Below are 20,179 nucleotides of genomic sequence, written 5' to 3' on the forward strand. Positions count from 1 at the left end.
TCGCATGTGAATCAGTCGAAAATGTGAAGCATCGCCTGGCAGCTTTGAGCCTTTGATAGCCATAGAAAATCTCTAGCCCGTCACTCACCACCAGTCCACCACTCCCACCGGTCCATCACTCCATCCCCTCGCCGCCTCCACTCCACAGCACCACCATCTCCAGAGTCCAGATCTCTCACATCCACGTTGCAGCTCCGCCACCATCGTCTTGCAAGCAAGCTCGCATCAAGTTCGAAATATCCTGGTGCCTACCGATTCCAGTCTCATAATTAAGTTGTTCCTTCTCTTGGTTCCCTATATTTTCCCGTTGCTTGTCAGTTTTGTGAAATTATTTTGCATGAGATTGCTGCAAACGTGATTCTTCTTGTTAATGTTGATCAACTGTCACTATATTAGCACCCAAGAGTAGTAGATTGGTCTGGTTGTCCTTTTTGGATTAATCGGGTTATTCTTGCACGCAAGGTGCTTGTCTTATTGTCCAAACTACTATCCGCTGGTAGACCAAAAGGCAATGCTACCGGAAAGCAAAATGACTCCATAGCATTAAGCATGTGCAATCCCCATCTAAGACGTGTTCCATTGGCTCTTCAACCCAGGCCGCGTGCCACAGTTTCATTTGGTTTAGACGGGAGATTATATGCCGGCCTGGTGCGGACTGGTTGCACAGGGTAACTGGTTTTTGCACGGGTTGAATGCTAAAAGAGGAGACATGCATAAATCGCTGTAAGGGACGCGTCGTCCATCTTTTAGCGCACCATCCTGATGGCCGGCTCCTGCTAGACTGCAGCCGTTGCCGCGTCTGACCCGGCGGCGAACAGTTGATTCTGGTCTGGCCATCGACCCTCGTGCCAGTCGGTGACGCCAACATTGGCATCTAATACGAGGTCCGCTAGCGGAGCAAGCCATGGCCTGCGTTGGGCACTCACTGGGTTGCTCGTGGGCTCGTGGGCTCGTGGCGCTGATCCGGCTATGTGCGTTTGACATCCGCAACGAGAAGAGCCACTGCATGCTTCGGCATGACTACCTGGAGGACATGCATGGCATGTGATTAGTGGTTCATGGATGATGCGCCGGCGGCGCACATGGCCACGAGACAATGGCGTTGGACGAGAAAAAAATGGCTGCTAGCCGCCGAGGAGAATAAACGTCTGCCTGTCACCGAGGAGCAGGCAAGTCATGTCTGACAGCCTCCACCACGCCCTCAGCAGTACACTCTTCCGTCTTCGTCACAGCTTGGCGCTGGCGCTAGATCGTTCTCTGCTGTGCCATAGTGCCGGTGCGACAGGATTGTGCCGATCGCGGTTGATTTTGAACGGGTAGGATGGTTTCGTCAGGATTGAGCCCATCTCAACCTAGCTAAAGTTTTACGCACGACGTTTGAATCCGAGAACCAGCGAACCCGAGATAAACCTGGCGTAGTACGGGCTAGGCTCTTGGTTTAGCCGGTTTTAGACCAAACCATGAGCATCTGACATTTTTTCGACAAAGGGAATATATTGATATCGCGAAGATACCAATTACACCTAATTATACCGGGATAGGCTGACATAGCATTGCTTTTCTTGTGACGTTTTCTTATTAGGGCATGTACACTGCTAGCCTCTTACCCGAGCGCTAAATGAGTCAGTTACTCCACGCAGCCAAGCGCCGGCAGCCTAGCTAACATATTTTGCATTGTTATTCACAGCGCCGGACTCTTAATTGTGCATCGATGCTTCAAAAATGGCCGGGAACAGCAAGAAACTACCGGTAATTTATTCCTAGCACCTGGGCATAAGCGCCCCGTTGTACATGCCCTTAGTAGAACATAATGGCCTGCCACCGCAAATGCTCAGATTGAATATCTTGCTTCGTAATTTTAATCCTTCTAATTGTTTACGCACAGGAGAATGCTATTAATGCAAAAGTTATTGGTGGCCAATAGAGTGTTCCTTCCACGAATTCCTCTCTATCCTTTGGAGGATGATGTACTTCCCTTCAGGTTTGAAATAAGGCAATTTCCTGTTCGGCTGAGTTTTGCCATGACAATCAACAAAGCTCAAGGTCAAACAATCCCAAATGTTGGTGTATATCTTCCCGAGCCGGTGTACTCACATGGTCAACTTTATGTTGCTTTGTATAGAGTGATATAAAGACAAACAACTCCAATACTTGCAAAGAAAAATAAGGATATTGGCCCATCAGGAAAAAGCACAAAAAATATTGTCTACCGGGATGTTTTGGTTTTAATTCATGTACATACCATGGCACTGCACTATGATTTTCGTGACTAACCAAAGCAAGAAACTTTGTGTCCGGCCTGGCTGTTCTTTGTCTGAATGTGGGATTGCCCCTGCCTGTGCATGGCCTTTCTCTTGTAATCTAGAAGTAGAACCTGCAACCTTTTGCTTATGGTTGATGTTTTAGTCCTTTTTATTGTGATTGTAGCTGGTTATGGTGTTTCTGTTCCAGCTTTCTATAAAAAACCTGACTATCGTGCATTGTTTGTAAACAAAAACTATGTGTCATCAGATAAGAGAAGTCTTGTGTAAATATGTTCCCTTTTTAATAGAATAATTTGTCTAACCTCTTAGAATCGCATACAACTATTAGGGAAGTGAGGATATAGTACATGCATACAATTTTTTGTACGTTTCTCATGTCAGATTCACTTGGATTTCTGTGTGGATTAAATCTCTTTGGTCACGAGCAGATTTCATAAAGCTGTTTTAGCAACGTCAATATTCCTTTTGTGTTGTGTTAACACAACGAGTACCCAAAGAGAGCTATTCAACTGGGTTTGGCCATTGAGGAAGGCAGACCAAACAAATTTGTAGTGGTACTATACTATTGGATTAGCAGTTAGCATTCATTTTTCAGTATAGCATACACTTGGGCACATCCTTTTTTTTTCCTGCCATTGGGATTCAAATTTACATGCATCATCTTTCCGTTTTAGCATACAACAAAAGCATCCGAGCAAAAGACGACCCGTGAAATGGGTCTGAACTTGTCATTAACTTGTCTCATGTCCCTCTGATCTGGAATATAACAACCACAACACAGCTGTTGTAAAAGTTTATACAGGGAGATTGACTAGAAGAATGGACTAAATGGTTTTGAAGACAACAATATTACAATGGAATTAATATAAGATGGCGAGTGCGCTAGGTTTTTTAGGGGATCAATGAAACCTGGCTGAATCATGTCCCTGTAATTCTAAATGAGCTGGTGATACATGACATAACTAACTCTTTTGATGATAATTGAAGTGCCTCTCTCCCTCAAAAACAAAGAGAGAGAAAACCAGAGGGCAGATCATTTTCATACATTGATCCATTGGGCTTCAAACTTGATTTAATACCTGGTCATTTTACTGCAAACACCGATATTTCTTCACTAATGCTGATAAATCAGTTGAAGAGAGTACAATGTACATAAGATGCGACTGTATTGCTTGAAGAGATAAATATCCGAGGAACTATGCAAAATATAGGTGTATTAGCAAGCCATGTATATTTCCTTCCATCCTGAATCTAAATGTATGCAAAGTGACATACAAATGTATAGCAACGCACACGTGCAAAGCACGTGCCTTCTACTAGTTATTATTAATACATTAGCCAGTAATAAGATGGTATTCTCTCTGTTCCATATAAGTTGTTGCTGATTTAGTATCTCCGTTAGGGATTATAATGCCAGCGTCGATATTTAGATCATCAATTTGATTAACATAATATAAATTTTACGGCACATGAATTATATCATTAAAAAGTAGACAATTTGAATTTTTTTAATCAAATATATTTTATAATATTATCGTGTATTATGTTCGTTGAGTATACAACCTAAATATACGTGCCAGCTTTATAATCCCTAACACAGAGGTAGTAATGTACTACTCAACGACACTAGTAGCAAGTCAGTAAGTCACGGTGTAACAGTTCTCTAACTTACTTCTGCAGCCGTCATCAGGCTGGTGCCATTGCAGGCGATAGGCGGGGCGGTACCGCCCGGCGCGGGGCGGGAGGCGGGCGAGACGAGAGGGAGGGGCGCCGGCGGGGGCGCCCGGCGCTATCGCCCGCTCCCGCCCGCCGCCGCCGCGTTGGCGGCGAGAGCGAGGCGGGAGAGGGGCGAGAGGCGGGGCGGCGCGATGGCGGGGTGGGGCGAGAGGGTGGCGGGCGAGAGTGGGGCGGGAGGCGGGCGTTATGCGGGCGAGAGGCGGGCGAGAGCGGGCGAGAGTGGGGCGGGAGTGGCTAACGGCTAGCTGACGTGGCGCGATGCGATTCGTCCACGTCAGCTAGCCGTTGCTGGTTCAAAAAACCCTATAAATACCCCCATATGTTTTCAGTCATTCCACACCTCCACTCTCCATTTCCACTCCACTCAACGCCATGTCTTCGTCCAGCAGCAGTTCGAGCGACGGAGTGGAGGGTGATTTCATCGCTGCATTCCAGGAGGAGTATGAGGAGGAGATGCTCAACGAGGAGGTGGTGCCAAGATGTCGGCGCCGCCGAGAGTTCATCAGGCGTGATCGTCTGGGTGCCCACGATCGGCTCTTCGAGGACTACTTCGCCGACGATTGCAACTATCCTCCGAGCTACTTTCGGCGAAGGTATCGGATGAGACGATCCCTCTTCCTGACCATTGTGGCTAGATTGGGTGAATACTCTCCGTATTTCACCCAAAGAAATGATGCTCTCAACCGTGCTGGTTTCTCTCCCCTGCAAAAGTGTACTGCGGCTTTGCGTCTGTTAGCTTATGGAGCCGCTGCAGATACAATAGATGAGTGGCTTAAGTTAGCTAGACAAACTTCATCAGATTGTCTAGATAGATTCTGTGAAGGCATCACTGAGTGTTACGGGGAGACGTTTTACCGTCGCCCAACTGTGGAGGATACTCAGCGGCTGTTAGCGAAAGCCGAGGAGCGTGGCTTTCCGGGCATGTTAGGGAGCATCGATTGCATGCATTGGCAGTGGAGGAACTGCCCAGTGGCTCATGCTGGCCAATTCACAAGGGGAGACATCAAACACCCTACCATAATCTTAGAAGCCGTTGCGTCGTATGATCGTTGGATTTGGTATGCCTTTTTTTGAGTGGCCGGGTCCAACAACGACCTCAATGTACACGAGTACCACTATGGTTACTACCTTGCCGACGGCATCTACCCCTCCTGGCCGGTGTTCATGAAAGGTGTTACTCTTCCACAAAATGAAAAGCAGCGAGTGTTCACTTCTGCTCAATCAGCGCATCGCAAAGATGTCGAGTGTGCCTTTGGAGTGTTGAAGGCTAGGTTCAACATTCTAGCAGTTCCGGGACGCTCCTACTCGAGGCGTACTCTTGGATTGATCATGCGTGCATGTGTCATTCTGCACAACATGATCATCGACGATGAGCGTGGACAAAATTTGGACAACATCTATGAGACAGTTGCTTCAAATGTCGGCCCTGCAATACACCACCATGCACCACCAAGCCTAGCAGCCAGGATTCAGATGGACACCGAAATGAGGGAGTCACCGATGTATACACAGCTCCAGCATGATTTGATGGAGCATGTGTGGGCTAATTCCTAGATTATGTAATTTTTTCAGATTTTTATGTAATCTTTTCAGATTTTTATGTAATTTTTTTTATTATGTAATCGGTAACAATTTTAGTTCAATAAAATAATTTCCTTGCATTATTTATATTGTTGTAATGTGAAAAAGAAATGCTGATGTTGAAGAGAGAGAAAAGCTGACGTGGAGGAGAGAGAACTAAAGCTGGCACTATAGCCTGTGCATTGGCACCGTGGGGTGAGAGTGAGGAAAAAAGCTGACGTGGCGGGTGAGAGTGAGGCTATGCATTGGCACCAGCCTCAGAAGTGAAGTGAAGGACACTTACTTCTGCAGCCGTCATCAGAAGTGAAGTGAAGGACGCAGATCACTCGAAACACTGTACATGCAGGCGACTAGATGACTACGGTGTTAAGAACTTAAGATAGGATCTCTGTGAGATTTTATTTTTAGTGTATTTTGTCCTTTTATTAAAATTTTGTGTTAAAAATTACACTAGAAACTGTAAGTGGGACTTAGGTGGGATCCCACTTAACACCTTACACACGACCACGCGCACGGCACGACCCGTCCCCTTGGCAAACTGTCCACAGGTGCACAAAGCCTCCCCGGTTTGATTCGGCACGCATCACCACCACCAGCTTCCCCCAAAACCAAAGGAAGTACGCGTCGTAGAGCCGCATGCCCATCGAGCTGATCACCCTCAGGTTTGTCACTACCTCACTAGCAGGTCGCCTTGGCCCTTGGGTTGGTCGACCGCCGAGCGCAGGCCAGGCCAGGCCGCTGGTGTGTCTTGCCTGCGATGCCCAAGTAGCGGTCCGGGAGTGGCAATAATAAATTGGTTATTGTTATATCTTAGTGTTCATGATAAATATTTACACCCCATGCTATAATTGTATTAACAGGAAACATTAATACATGTGTGTGTTGTGTAAACAACCAGAGTCCCTAGTAAGTCTCTCATTTAACTAGCTTGTTGATTAATAGATGATCATGGTTTCCTGATCATGAACATCGGATGTTATTAATAACAAGATCATATCATTAGGTGAATGATGTGATGGACACACCCATAGTAAGCATAGCATAAGATCAAGTCATTAAGTTCAACTTGCTATAAACTTTCGATACATAATTACCTAGTCCTTCGACCATGAGATCATATAAATCACTTACACCGGAAAAATGCTTTGATTACATCAAACGCCATTGCGTAAATAGATGGTTATAAATATGAGATTAAGTATTCGGAAAGTGTGAGTTGAGGCATATGGATCAAGAGTGAGATTTGTCCATCCCGATGACGGATAGATATACTCTGGGCCCTCTTGGTGGAATGTCATCTGATTAGCTTGCAAGCATGTGACTAGGTCACAAGAGATGACATACCATGGTACGAGTAAAGAGTACTTGTCGATAACGAGGTTGAACTAGGTATGGAGATACCGATGATCGAACGTCGGACATGTAAAGTATCGCGTGACAAAGGGTATCGGTATCGTATGTAAATGGTTCAAATCGATCACTGAGTTATCGTTGAATATATGAGAGCTATTATGGATCTCCAGGTCCCGCTATTAGTTATTGATCGGAGAGGAGTCTCGATCATGTCCACATAGTTCTCGAACCGTAGGGTGACATACTTAAGGTTTGATGTCGTTTTAAGTAGATATGAAATATGGAATGGAGTTCGAATGTTGTTCGGAGTCTCGGATGGGATCCGAAACACCACGAGGCGGAGAATAAGATTCATATATGGGAAGTCATTTTCCTTTGACGGAAGGAAACAATAACATTTTCTTTCATATAGTTAATATGTTGTGTTTGATGGAGTAGGTGTTCTTTTAGGTCGTTTTTTTTGTGAAAATTTGGTACATGAGACAGTTATTTTACGTCGTTTGCTAAAACACACCGTTCATTTATGTCTTTACTAGATACCATTACAATTTTATGGTTATTTGCCAAAACACACCACCTATAAAAAACGAAAAGTTTTGCACTTTTTCTTCAAAACTAGTCATAGCATGATCATTCCAGCCAAAAGTGTAAAATTTTCTTTTTTAGACAGATGGTGTGTCCTAACAAATGTGACATAAAATTGTAATGGTACCGACCAAAACACAACCGGACGGTGTATGTAGCAACATTTCCCTTTTTATATTTTATAGATAGGTTAAAATAATGCATTTGGCGGTTAGTATTTCATCCCATTTCCCGCTCCAATTCCATCGGCCTGCCTTATCCTCTCTTTGGTTCCTCCTCTTCATCGTCTTCTTACCATGGCCGCGGCCACAGCCATAGCCACGGGCATCGGCACCGGCACCGGCACCGGCACCGGCACCGGCATGGCCCCTCTCTTCTCCCCCGGCGCCGCCACGGCAGCTCCCTCGATCCGACTAATCATCCCCTCTGCCCTCACCGCTCATTCTCCGCTTCCAGCCCCCACCCGCCGCTCGGGCCGACGCCCTCGCCGCCGCCGCCTCCTATCTGCTCCGGCGGTGGCCCGGTCCGATTCCGATGGGGTCCCGGCTCTCTCCCCCTCCCCCTCTTCATCCGGCAACGGCACGGCCGCCTCCGCCTCCGCGCTGACGTTCCAGCAGGCCATCCAACGCCTCCAGGAGTACTGGGCCTCCGTCGGATGCGCCGTCATGCAATGCAGTAACACCGAGGTAGGTGCTACTAACCCACCAACTCTTCGGTCATTTGCTTCACCAACATCAGTGGCTGATTCTGTGCTCCAACTCTTGCAGGTTGGAGCAGGGACGATGAATCCTCTGACCTTCCTCAGAGTGCTCGGCCCGGAGCCATGGAACGTCGCGTGAGTCCACACCTTACATACGCATTGCAATGCACAGCGTTGCTGAACAAATGCTTACTACACCTGCAAGAATGTTTTGCTCCGATTCTAACTTGTTATTAACACTTAATGCTCTCTTCAAGTTATGTGGAACCTAGCGTGAGGCCAGATGATAGCCGCTACGGCGACAATCCTAATAGGCTTCAACGCCACACGCAGTTCCAGGTTCACTGCCCTGCCCCCCAAACGCTTCTATCCTGTTCATTTGATCGGTCCGTTCTAAAACCACTACTGATTGCTGGCTATGCGTCGCATTTCTCCCTATCATGCCTGACCTATAGGTGATTTTGAAGCCGGATCCAGGGAATTCACAGGATCTCTTTCTGCATAGCCTGTCAGCATTAGGTATTACTGCTTCTGAATCTCACATGGCCTTAGTTCTTCTATCCAGCACATTATCGAACCAATGAAGATTGCTTGGTAATAACTGTTTTTGTCTCAGGTATCAATGTTTGTGAACATGACATCCGTTTTGTCGAAGACAACTGGGAGAGTCCAGTGAAGTTCTTCCCCCCCTTTTTTTCCAGTCATATTCTTCTATATCTACACTACACATTTTCTAATTGTATGATGAAAAATAATACTCCATATCCCCGCGCAGTCAGCCATTGCCGCAACCAACTAGTACGTCTCCAGTGTGTTATTTTTATTGATTGATGTTTCTTCCCTGTTATTGACAGGTTCTTGGTGCTTGGGGATTGGGCTGGGAGGTTTGGATGGATGGCATGGAAATCACACAATTCACATATTTTCAGCAGGTAATTAAACCTAATCAATTTTGTACAAATCATGTGCATTTCTTTATTGTTGCTGGAAGTTTCTCAAATACATTCTAATTTGGATTCTTATAAAGCTTATTGACATTTCATCACTGTAGTCAGGAAGTCTTCCCTTGCTGCCAGTTTCTGTCGAAATTACATATGGACTTGAACGTATCCTCATGTCACTTCAGGTAAGTCCAGTAGTGGCTGTATGTCTTTCTTCCATATAAGTTGTACATGCAGAGTGCTCAGCACAGTTCCATTTATTTTCTAGATCATGCCTCCTTTATCTGCATACGCACATGTGGAAATCCATTTTCTTTTACATTATAGAAGATCTATTAGACCAATCACAATTCTCTTTTAAGTTCTTTCCGCCTTACTCTGCTAGGTCATATGCACATTGAAAGAGCTGACCTACTTTGTTTTAGATGTTCTGACAGGGAGTAGATCATTTCAAAAAGATACAATACACAGAAGGAATTACGTATGGAGAACTATTCCTTGAGAATGAGTATGTTTTCTTTGGAAGCTATGTGTACTTTCTCTTTCTCTTTAGCATTTTACGTGCTATGCTTCACTATTCCAGTCCTCATTTTTCTCATCTGTCATGATTGTAAATGCTGTGAAATGTCATTGTTGTCCTTGTTGAATTAGATGAATTGGCAAGTGTCATCGCTCCAGTCTATTACGAGCTATGCTTGGATTTCACAATCTCATATCTGGTTTCCTGATGCAGGAAAGAGATGAGTGCATATTATTTGGAGCAAGCAAATGTTGATCACATTCAAAAGCACTTCGACGATTTTGAAGTAGAGGCTCGCTCTTTATTATCAATTGGGCTGCCAATTCCTGCGTATGCTTGACTGATATATCTTCTTCTTTTTTCTTGGATACTTTTTGAAATTGTTAAGATTGATAAGCTTGTCTTTGATTTGGAATGGATTAGGTATGACCAGGTTCTGAAGGCCTCTCATGCTTTTAATATTTTAGATTCTAGAGGCTTTGTTGGTGTAACTGAGCGCGCAAGATATTTTGGTCGCATGCGGAGGTGCGGAATTATTTTTGCTGGTTTCTTTTTATGTGTTTACTTATCATTGAATCCTGGAAATTTTCTGTTCATCTATATGGCAGAAGTGTAAACTAGCATCGTGTTTCTTCTTCTTTTCCAGCAATGTGAATTTGCAACTTACAGTTGACATTTCTTTCTTCATACCATTTCCCGATAATTAGGAGATATTGATGTGGTCATTTTGTCTTTATTCACTTATATAACTCTACTTTAGTAACAAATGTAGAGTGCACCATCTCTCTCTCTGTCTGAGGTTTATCAGTCCACATTTTTCTGCAAGTTTATGAAGACTTTTCTCACTACAACAAAATTTACTTATTACCTAACCTCATAGAAGTTGGCTTTTGAAGTTTTGAGTTAGTTGCATTCATGTTATATTTTTCTTGTTCGTGTTTTACCACTCATTATTCTTGGTTGATGTTCCTCCAGTAAGTTGCCTTCTTTTAGCTTTTGTATTTTAACAGAAACAAAATTCTAATCTTGCTGACTCTTATTTTTGCAGTCTTGCTCGCCAATGCTCTCAGCTTTGGTTGAAAACACGAGAGGACATTGGTTATCCATTGGGCACTTACCAAGAGGCTAATCTTATCTATCCCCATAACTCTGAAAATCTTAGTAGAAAGGTATTTTGTTTACATCGCTATGTATTGAGCTTGTAATTTTGAAACAGATACTGTTGTGAATATACCTGTCACAACATCCATGAAACAGACCCTTGACGTTGGCCTCTTGGTTTCTTCATTTAGGAAGTGCTGGGGCAGGCACAGGCAGAGGCACATGCGTTTGTTCTTGAAATAGGAACAGAAGAGTTGCCACCCCATGATGTGATAGACGCAACTGAACAAGTAAATCTCTAGTTCAACATGGTTTTGCATCCTCATAGAAACAACATGATGACACTTGCTCAAAATCTAAGTTATGACGTGTCTTCCTTTCCCTTTTGATCTTTCCCAGCTTGAGAAATCTCTAGTTCAAATACTAGGAAAGCGTAGACTGAGCCATGGGAAGGTGCACTCTTATGGGACGCCACGGAGATTAGCGGTATCACTATCATCTTGACTCAATTTCATCTTACATCTAATTTCTCAACCAGCTTTCTCAGTGGATTGTTTTATATCATCACATTAGACCCAGGGGCACAGTTTTGATTGAGACAAAAAAAAAAAACTTTGATGAAATCTGATATTAGTGCAAATTGCATGATGGAGAAACATTAAATCAGCCAGTACAGTTATCTGTCCTTTTTTTTAGTAGACAGAGTTAGGAATATGTATGTATTTTTTGTTGTATAAAAATTAATAAAAAAATTATCTGCATTTTAAGAAGAAGCCATCTTTCAAAGAAGCGATATCTTGGTAGATATCTTTTACTCACTATGTTTGTTTTGTGGTTCAACTTTGATTTGCAGATTGTTGTTGAAAATCTTAGTATGAAGCAAATGGAAGAAGAGGTTGAGTTACGTGGTCCACCAGTGTCTAAGGCATTTGACCAAGAGGGAAAACCGAGTAAGGTTAGCTATCCAAAGAGAAGCTGGACTTTTCTCTGGTATCCTTCTGCTGCTTATTTATGGGTTCTCTGGTTATCTGTGCTGTTTTGAATAATTTTTCATTTTATTTAGGCTGATAAGGGACATTTTTTTGGAACTCCTTTTCTCTGTTCTACTTCAGAGCGAGGGATTTCATAAATATTTTTCTCTGTTCCTTTTCAGGCTGCTGAGGGTTTTTGTCGAAAGAATAATGTTCACGTAGATTGCTTATATAGAAGAATCGACGGTATGCAACTTGTGTTTTTTCCTTTAAAAAGTTGGTTGATCTCTTCTACTCCCTCTGATCCATAATAGTTGTCGGGAACTTAGTACAAAAGTCGTACTAACTTAGTACTAAATCGCCGACACTTATTATGGATTGGAGGGAGTACCTTTTTTTTTCTGAAGTTTTATCAGCACTTGTGTGTAGCTTATTGGCGAGTGGTTTTGAGCATTCATCTCCTACGTTTCTGCTTTCTGTTTAAACCAACATGTAGAATCACATGTAGCAACAAATCTACCTTAGAATTGATGATCTGAACTTCAGTAAGGTCCCTTGTTGAGTTGTTTTCATTTTCATTGCTCAATTGTTTATTCTGCATAAACTACTCCGTTCAAAAGAAGCATGTTAACTCCGATTTACTACTTTTTCGCAAATAAGTAATTACTTAAATGAAACTCTGATACACTGTATGACTACATTGAGACTCAGCGCTGGACTACTGTTTGTAATTCCTGTTCCGTGAAAAAGTCTGAAGTTTGTTGAGCTTACTTATTTTTCAGGTAAAACAGAATATATATATGCTCGTGTCAAAGAGTCTGCACGTTATGCTGATGAGGTTATTATTTATCCTTTACATTCTTGACAGATAATTATTTGACTATACCAGGCAAAATACTGTAAGTAGGGCCTATTGTTGTTGATAAAAGTATATGATTCCTTGACACTTCCTTCGCCAACAACATTTGCAAGAACTAATAAGGTGTTTATTGAAAATTCTGGGGGTTATAGTTCTGATATTTTGGGTGGTGGGAATGAGAATGATAAACATTTGCTGGAGCAGATAGGCTGTCATGTGGTACCTTTCTGTATTTCTTCTCCAAAAATCAATTTAGACAGATTATGTCTACTTGTTTAGCAACTTGGCAAATCCTCCAGGACACCAGATTAGCAAATTATGTGTTCCAACGCTGAGCACTTACATTGGTTCAATCAGCCAAGCTCCACAGTAAATTTAATGCCATTTCTTGTGCTGACACATTATTATTTAGTTGGATACTTGGATGCGCAACTATAACTGTCTGGCAATAAATTAAATCTCACGCTCAGAACCCAGCACCTAGCACACCCATATTGCAGTCCTTCCAGTACTTATATTTTCTCGGGCCCTTTCAACAATTGTAACATGTAAATTGCAGGTCCTATCTGAAGATTTATCTACTATTATATCTGGTATTTCATTCCCGAAGTCTATGCGCTGGAACTCAAATGTACGCACTCCAGATTTTCCTTTCATAGACAGAATTAAAATATTTCCTATGCAGCTTCTTGAATATCATTGCCATTGCTAATTCTATTATTCTTGCTATGTGGGTTATCGTGTTTGGTTTCTGCAAATTATCGAAAAACCTGGTCATTAGTGTCTACAGTTTTTCACACACGCAGTAGGTAGAAAATCTAGAAAAATAGAACAACACTTAATTTTTCTAATATTCTAATACAGGTGCAGTTTGATGTAAACTTGGCTTTAGGTATTCTATTTGTCACTGGGGTTTGGAAAGGCGACTACCTTTACATTTTAACAAAGTTATTTTTAGGGCAACAGTTAGTTCTCCATTTGCTGAATAATGTGTTTTATAGATCAGATTTTACAAGTCTAATTCATATCCGCATACTATTTAAGTTTCTATTCTGTAACATCCTGGGATTATTTTCACCTGCAGATTGTGTTTAGTCGCCCTGTAAGATGGATCATGGCACTCCATGGAGATCTTGTCGTGCCATTTTCTTTTGCTGGCATCTCAAGGTAATATTGTAATGTGTGATACACTTAATTTGTATTTTTGTAGCGGGATGATATGTACATGTTTTGGCGTCAATTAAAGAGAAGTCGTACACCTTCCATTATTGTTTTCTTACAAAAGCTCATAACCAACATGATTCACTATGGGACAGTGGGAACCAGTCATGTGGACTTCGTAACTCCTCATTGGCGAGTTTTAAGGTACACATTGGACTATCATGTGTATTTACTCTGTTTTCCTGTTCTAAAATTTATTTTGACATGAACAAGTATCATATCCAGTTATCCACATTGTATTGCAGAGAGCAATGTTGAAAGACTGTAGTTCCATTTCCCTTTTCTGGCTCTTGTTGCAGACAAAAACTATGTTAAAAGACGTACCCAGTGCTGAGAGCTCCCGCACTGTGCTAATTAGAGAAAAATATTATTGGTTAATGTTCTTGACAGAATTTTACTAGTCCTGAACACGGTGGAATGCAGTATTTTGTAGAGGAAAAGTGCTATGCTATTTTCTGTAGAGGAATTTCAATCTTCAGTGTGTGATGCCATTGCTGCTGCCTGGAGAATAACTAATCTTTAATTCATCTCTTCCCATTCTAAAAGCAATGATACAGCTTTACCTGGCACCACCTGATGTATGTCTGATGAAATTCTGCATGATGTGATGGCTGCCAATTTGTGCTGCTTCAAGTTAATGTATAATTCTTCCACCACGTCATTTGTGTCTAAGGTTGTGAGTAGTGACCAGTACGGTATGAGTATTGTCGTTAGAACATTATGACCAAATATGTAGTTGATTTGTCCTTCCTCAGAATTTTGTTCATTCAGTATGGAGCTGATATGAACTATTTATTTACATAGTTCAAGCAATTCATAACTATTAGTGAAGTAATTCAAAGCTTTCTCCAATTGTCAGGTGGAAACTGCAGAATCATATTTGCGCACTGTGGAAAAAGCTGGGATTGTGATTGATATGCAGGTTAGAGATAAGCAGATATAAGCTTTTCGTATGCAATTCAAGATATCAATTTTTTGTAGATTACGGAATAAATGTCCTTTTCAGGGTTTCATAGCAGAAATTTATAATTTTTTGCACAATTTGTTTCACTTGAGAATATTGCTGTCTTGGGCAAACTTGCTTAGCCTACAGGCTACAGTAAACAGATAAATATGGAATTTCCCTACTAATGATTTGAGTTAATTAGTTTGTGCCTCACTTTACACAACACTTCATTGTAGGAGCGCAAATCAAAAATCTTGGATGACTCTAATATATTGGCTAAAGGAGTTGATGGGGGTTTCATTGCACCTGATAGCTTGCTGCAGGAGGTAGATGCTCTTTTCCTCCATGTTTACCTTTTTGAATAAGTTGTTGGTTAACATTGCAACTTATCCTGAAATATTTTAAACCACAATGCAGGTTGTCAATCTTGTGGAGGCACCTCTTCCCATTCTTGGTCGATATGATGATTCCTTTTTAGAACTTCCAAAAGATGTATTAATAACGGTATGCTCAGATTTTAATGGCGTTGCCAGGTTCTGATGATTCAGTAACATGTTTCATAATTTATAAAAGTACTCACTAACTGAAAGGAAGCTTCTTATAATATGCACATTTTTTTAATGAAAACCACAACTGCAGGTTATGCAGAAACACCAGAAGTATTTCCCTGTGACCTCCAAGTCTACAGGCGATCTGCTTCCATATTTTATTACTGTGAGATGGTTGCTGCACCTATATGTACTTTACAACCGGGTAGCGATTTCTGTGTTTGTTCTAATATAGAGTTTGTTATTAGGTTGCTAATGGTTCTATTAGTGAAGAAGTGGTCCGTAAAGGCAATGAAGCTGTACTCAGGTTATGCAGAGGACCAATCAAGATTTTCTGAATCATATTATTATTGTGTAAATTATCATTTTGGAGCTGAATCTTGACCTGAACCAACAGTATCATAGTGAAGTTACCACCATTGTTTTTGAATTGTTTTTTTTCTTGCACCTGCTGTTTTATTTCGAAAGAGAACATTAGTCAACTGTACATTCTAAAATGGCATACAAATACAGGGCAAGGTATGAGGATGCCAAATTCTTTTATAAGATGGATACACAAAAGCATTTGTCTGACTTCCGAGGCCAGCTCAAGAGCATTCTCTTTCATGTGAGTTGCAATGAACTTACCTTAGATTCTTGTGTTATGTTTATTCTTATTGTATCTACATCATGTTGAATAGGAAAAACTTGGTACAATGCTCGACAAAATGGCGCGTGTTGAAGGTGTTGTTGCAGAGTTGACCCTTGTTCTCGGGATAAATGAGATGATGATCACAGTTATCAAAGATGCAGCTGCATTGGCTATGTCAGATCTTGCCACTTCCATTGTTACAGAATTTACTTCACTTGCTGGAATTATGGCACGCCATTATGCTTTAAGGGACGGTCTTTCAGAACAGGTTGCTGATTCTTTTCAAATTTTATACATTTGTTGTCAACTCTTAATAGGGAGTTTAAGTGGGCTCTCAACTTAGGCTGAGTAAACTTTCATGTCTTAAGATTGCAGAAGCGCTATTTGAGATAACACTTCCAAGGTTCTCTGGTGACGTATTTCCAAAAACGGATGCTGGAATAGTCCTTGCGGTTGCTGATAGGTACTTCCTGCACATATATTGCCATTGTTAGCCGGATTCCAGATAGAAAACATAAAATGTTGGTAAATTTGGAGAACCTTGATTCAGCTAATGTTTTTTTTTAATCTTCACAGATTGGATAGTCTAGTGGGTCTGTTTGGAGCAGGATGTCAGCCAAGTTCTTCGAATGATCCATTTGGGTTGAGAAGAATCTCTTATGGACTGGTAAGGGAAGTTCAGATTGCAAATATCATTACATATTTATAATCTCATAATATATTTTATCTAGGTCCAAATATTGGCTGAGAATAAGAAGAAGTTTGACCTCACGAAGGCCTTGACTTTAGTGGCAGAGGTGCAGCCTATAAGAATAGACAATAATGTTATAAATGAGGTCAGTATATATTTCAGATGATCACTTTGTATTATGTTCATGAATACATGATTTGTGACAAGCTTGATCAAATTACTGTTAGGTACTACAATTTGTAACACGGAGACTGGAGCAACTTTTGGTACGTATATCTTTGACCTGTAATTACAATATAATTGCTCAGTATTGCACCTATATGTGATTTAATGAAAACATGGTCAATGTAACATATATATGTGAGTTAAATTCATGCCATTTTCAATTGACTTCTTGTTTCCTTATTTTTATCAGGTTGATGAGGGAATTAACTGTGAAATAGTGCGGTCAGTGCTTATGGAGCGTGCAAACTGTCCTTACCTAGCATCACAAACAGCAGCTGAAGTAAGAAACCATTTTGCTCTAAAACCTTCAGATTCTCCATTTGTTTTGAATGCTCTGTGGATTAAGAAGTATATTCAACTTTATATGTTGCATATTTATAATCTGGAATGCGCTCAGTACCTTGCTGAAATTTTACTGAAGCATCATGGGTTTTTGGTGATGTGTGGAAACTTACAGATGGAAGCATTTTCAAGAACTGAAGATTTTCCAAAAATCGTCGAGGCGTACTCAAGGCCAGCTCGAATTATACGTGGAAAACAAATTGAGTCTGCTTGGGAGGTACTGGCTGTTTTTACTTAGACATGTACCATCATAATAAGTCAGCAGATTACACCTTGAATCATGTACTAAGCTTGTTATTGTCTAACATCGACCTGCCCGTTTGCTGCAACATTTCTTGCCTCACACGTGGATGGAACATGCAGGTCGATGCAAGCGTATTCGAGAAAGACGAAGAGAAAGCCTTATGGAGCGCCTACTTGGAGGTTGCTGATAAAATCCATCCTGGTACACAAGTCTACTCACGTTTCCCAACGCGACAAAACATAAACAAGTTCGAGATCTGCAGTTCATACTCTTCGCCTGTACTCTATTCACCACTCTGCAGGTGTCGATGTTAAAACCTTTGCCGACGCGTCTCTCCTCCTGATACAACCCCTCGAAGATTTCTTCAACAATGTTTTCGTCATGGCGGTGAGCAGAGATTCCCTTCCGTTTTAAGATACATGCAGCAGAACCTTGCGACTCGATTTTGGCAGTCTAATTAATCTGGTATTATCTGCTGATGACAGGACGATGAGAAAATTCGCAACAATCGTCTGGCGCTGCTAAGGAACATTGCAGGTTTGACCAAGGGGATAGCTGACCTCTCGGTTTTACCAGGGTTTTAATTAACGTTTGAGCACGCAAGCAGGTGATGGACATGAGCATGTTTAAGTCCCATTTTTGAGCTGTTGTGGGCATGGAAAAAATAGCGCGCTATTTCGGCGCTAATAGCACGCTATAGCGTTTTTAGACAGCCCACGCTACATCATTTCGGCGCTATAGCGCACTATTAGCATATTTTTCGGCCGACGCTATTTTGTTATAGCGCGCTATTTTTTTTCCTTAGTTGTGAGGCAATTTGTTTACATTTGTTACTGGTGATTTCATCTGGAAAGTGAGTGCCTGGGAAGTGGGAATTCAATGAGATTGTAAGACGGTTCTTGCGTTTCCTCTCAAGATAACGCAATTTTTTTTTGTCAATGCATTGATTGAGAAAAAAAGAAAGAAAGGACGCCCACATCCCTAAGAGCTAAACGCTGCTGGAAGAAGTGATCCATCATACCCGTATTCACAGCTTTGGGGTCAGAAAAAAATCTTGCCTAAGCTCTGGCTAGAAATAAACTCTCATCTAAACTTGAGGTGTGATGTTGTGAGCTAAAGAATTATGATATGGACGCGCCTAGATATCACTTTGTCGTTTTTAAAAAACTGTAACTTTTAAACCGTGTGGTGAGATAAATTACAATCTATTTTCACTTTTAGAATCTGAATGACGAGAACTTCAAAACTAGACCATATTTTTATATGTTTCGACGAATTATTTTAACAAGCAATTTTAATGGGCGACAGAGCAACTTGTTGAGCAGGAAAACAATTTTGGTGTGTGGCAAAGTAACTTTAGTGTGCAATGAAAACACTTGATTCACAACGATGGTAGGCTTCACAACAGCAGCAGCAACAACTCCTAATATTGCTTCGCAAATTGCTCGGTTGGGCGCCAAAGTTGGGTTCAAAAACGGTGTCGCCGGGCACCAAAATTGCTCTGCAGGGCACTTTAGTTGCTTCATCACGCATTGAAATTGCTCCGATGGACACCAAAATTGTTGTCAGGCACCAAAGTTGTGCCTTTCTGTACTAAAAAGTATACATGTTCGTTGCACACCAAATTTGCTTTGTCGCATACCAAAGTTGTTTTGCTGCACGACAAAATTGCTATGTCACGCATCAAAGTTGCCTGCTAACAAAAATTCGTCAAAACATATGAAAATGCGGTCAAGTTTTGAATCTCTCGTCATGGGGATTTTAGTAGTGAAAATGAATTGTAATTCCACCGCACGGTTTAAAAGCTACAATTTTTTGAAAAATAATACTCCCTCCGTTCCTTTATATAGTGCCTATAGATTTTCGGCATTTGTTTCAGAATATAAGGTTTTAGCTTAGCTTTTTTTCAATTACCCCTCCCCGTTCAGCTCCCAAATCGTTCAGCTCCAAAAATTGTTATGGTAAGTTAGAAAGATATGAATTTACCAAATTTTACGTTGATCTCAAATCGAACAGCAAGGGGTCTTGTGTAAAAAATACCCTTGCGCTAATTTCCGTGCCAAAAAACAATAGGCACTATAGAATGGAACAGAGGGAGTACCTGATATCAGCTAGCCTATTATTCCTTTGACAAGTGGATGTAAATAGCTATCGCCTAGTGCCGTGTGCCCGGAACGTCCATCCAGCACGCGCCCGCCCGTAAAATTTCAGGTTATGATATACTCCCTCCGTTTCAAAATTTAAGACGTTGGGAAGTTGTTCTGACCAGGTGAAATAGGTGTGAAAAGTCATCTCCACCGGAATCGATCATCACCACCGGCCTCCCCCGCAGCCAGGAAGAATCGGTCCTCCCCATCCATGCGCACGCGTGACCCAGCTCACCACACGATCCACGCGCGCTGCACTCCAAGTCCGATCGATCCGCATGAAGATGGGGTACGGCTTCACGCTATCACTCCGGCCATGGTGCAAGCTTGCGCACGCCGGCCTCGGCTCGTTCGACTACAAGGTTGAGTTGGCGCTCCGTGGGAATGGGATCCCTGCCCAGGCCTGGAACCTCTCCACTGCTGAGCATCTGCTCAACGACAGCTGCTGGATCGAGCGTCTCCACCCCAGCACGCGCACCAGGACTGGACAGACATGGCGACCTACAGGCTTGACGCCCGCACCTACGACCCAGCCTCCATCCTCCGCCGTCGCGCCATCCTGGAGGTGGTTG

The 20,179-nt window shown here is 42.1% G+C and overlaps 2 protein-coding genes and 1 long non-coding RNA gene across 3 annotated transcripts; all 3 read left to right on the forward strand.

Moving 5' to 3' along the window:
• The first annotated feature begins 24 nt into the window (after positions 1 to 24).
• On the forward strand, positions 25 to 2,587 carry LOC127311717 (uncharacterized). Its single transcript, XR_007857813.1, has 3 exons — positions 25 to 244; positions 1,688 to 1,749; positions 1,886 to 2,587. It is a non-coding gene; the product is annotated as an uncharacterized lncRNA (long non-coding RNA).
• Positions 2,588 to 4,373: 1,786 nt separating this feature from the next.
• LOC127316323 (uncharacterized) lies at positions 4,374 to 5,555 on the forward strand. The gene is made up of 2 exons (XM_051346718.2): positions 4,374 to 4,920; positions 5,077 to 5,555. The coding sequence occupies exons 1-2, from the start codon at positions 4,374 to 4,376 to the stop codon at positions 5,553 to 5,555; spliced, it is 1,026 nt and encodes a 341-aa protein (XP_051202678.2).
• A 2,203-nt stretch (positions 5,556 to 7,758) lies between these two features.
• Positions 7,759 to 18,340, forward strand: LOC127311714 (glycine--tRNA ligase, chloroplastic/mitochondrial 2). Its single transcript, XM_051342182.2, has 35 exons — positions 7,759 to 8,206; positions 8,288 to 8,355; positions 8,478 to 8,559; positions 8,676 to 8,739; positions 8,837 to 8,892; positions 9,075 to 9,152; positions 9,272 to 9,346; positions 9,599 to 9,669; positions 9,895 to 10,011; positions 10,105 to 10,206; positions 10,730 to 10,850; positions 10,974 to 11,072; positions 11,182 to 11,268; positions 11,636 to 11,737; positions 11,936 to 11,999; positions 12,536 to 12,591; positions 13,172 to 13,243; positions 13,697 to 13,779; positions 13,929 to 13,977; positions 14,693 to 14,755; positions 15,016 to 15,105; positions 15,197 to 15,283; positions 15,419 to 15,493; positions 15,576 to 15,634; positions 15,841 to 15,934; positions 16,008 to 16,226; positions 16,327 to 16,421; positions 16,535 to 16,625; positions 16,690 to 16,794; positions 16,877 to 16,915; positions 17,065 to 17,154; positions 17,332 to 17,433; positions 17,580 to 17,661; positions 17,762 to 17,847; positions 17,946 to 18,340. The coding sequence occupies exons 1-35, from the start codon at positions 7,817 to 7,819 to the stop codon at positions 18,042 to 18,044; spliced, it is 3,312 nt and encodes a 1,103-aa protein (XP_051198142.1). The 5' UTR covers positions 7,759 to 7,816; the 3' UTR covers positions 18,045 to 18,340.
• Positions 18,341 to 20,179: the final 1,839 nt, after the last annotated feature.

This window comes from Lolium perenne, chromosome 7 (assembly GCF_019359855.2).
Source record: "Lolium perenne isolate Kyuss_39 chromosome 7, Kyuss_2.0, whole genome shotgun sequence".
Classification (NCBI taxonomy): Eukaryota; Viridiplantae; Streptophyta; class Magnoliopsida; order Poales; family Poaceae; genus Lolium; species Lolium perenne.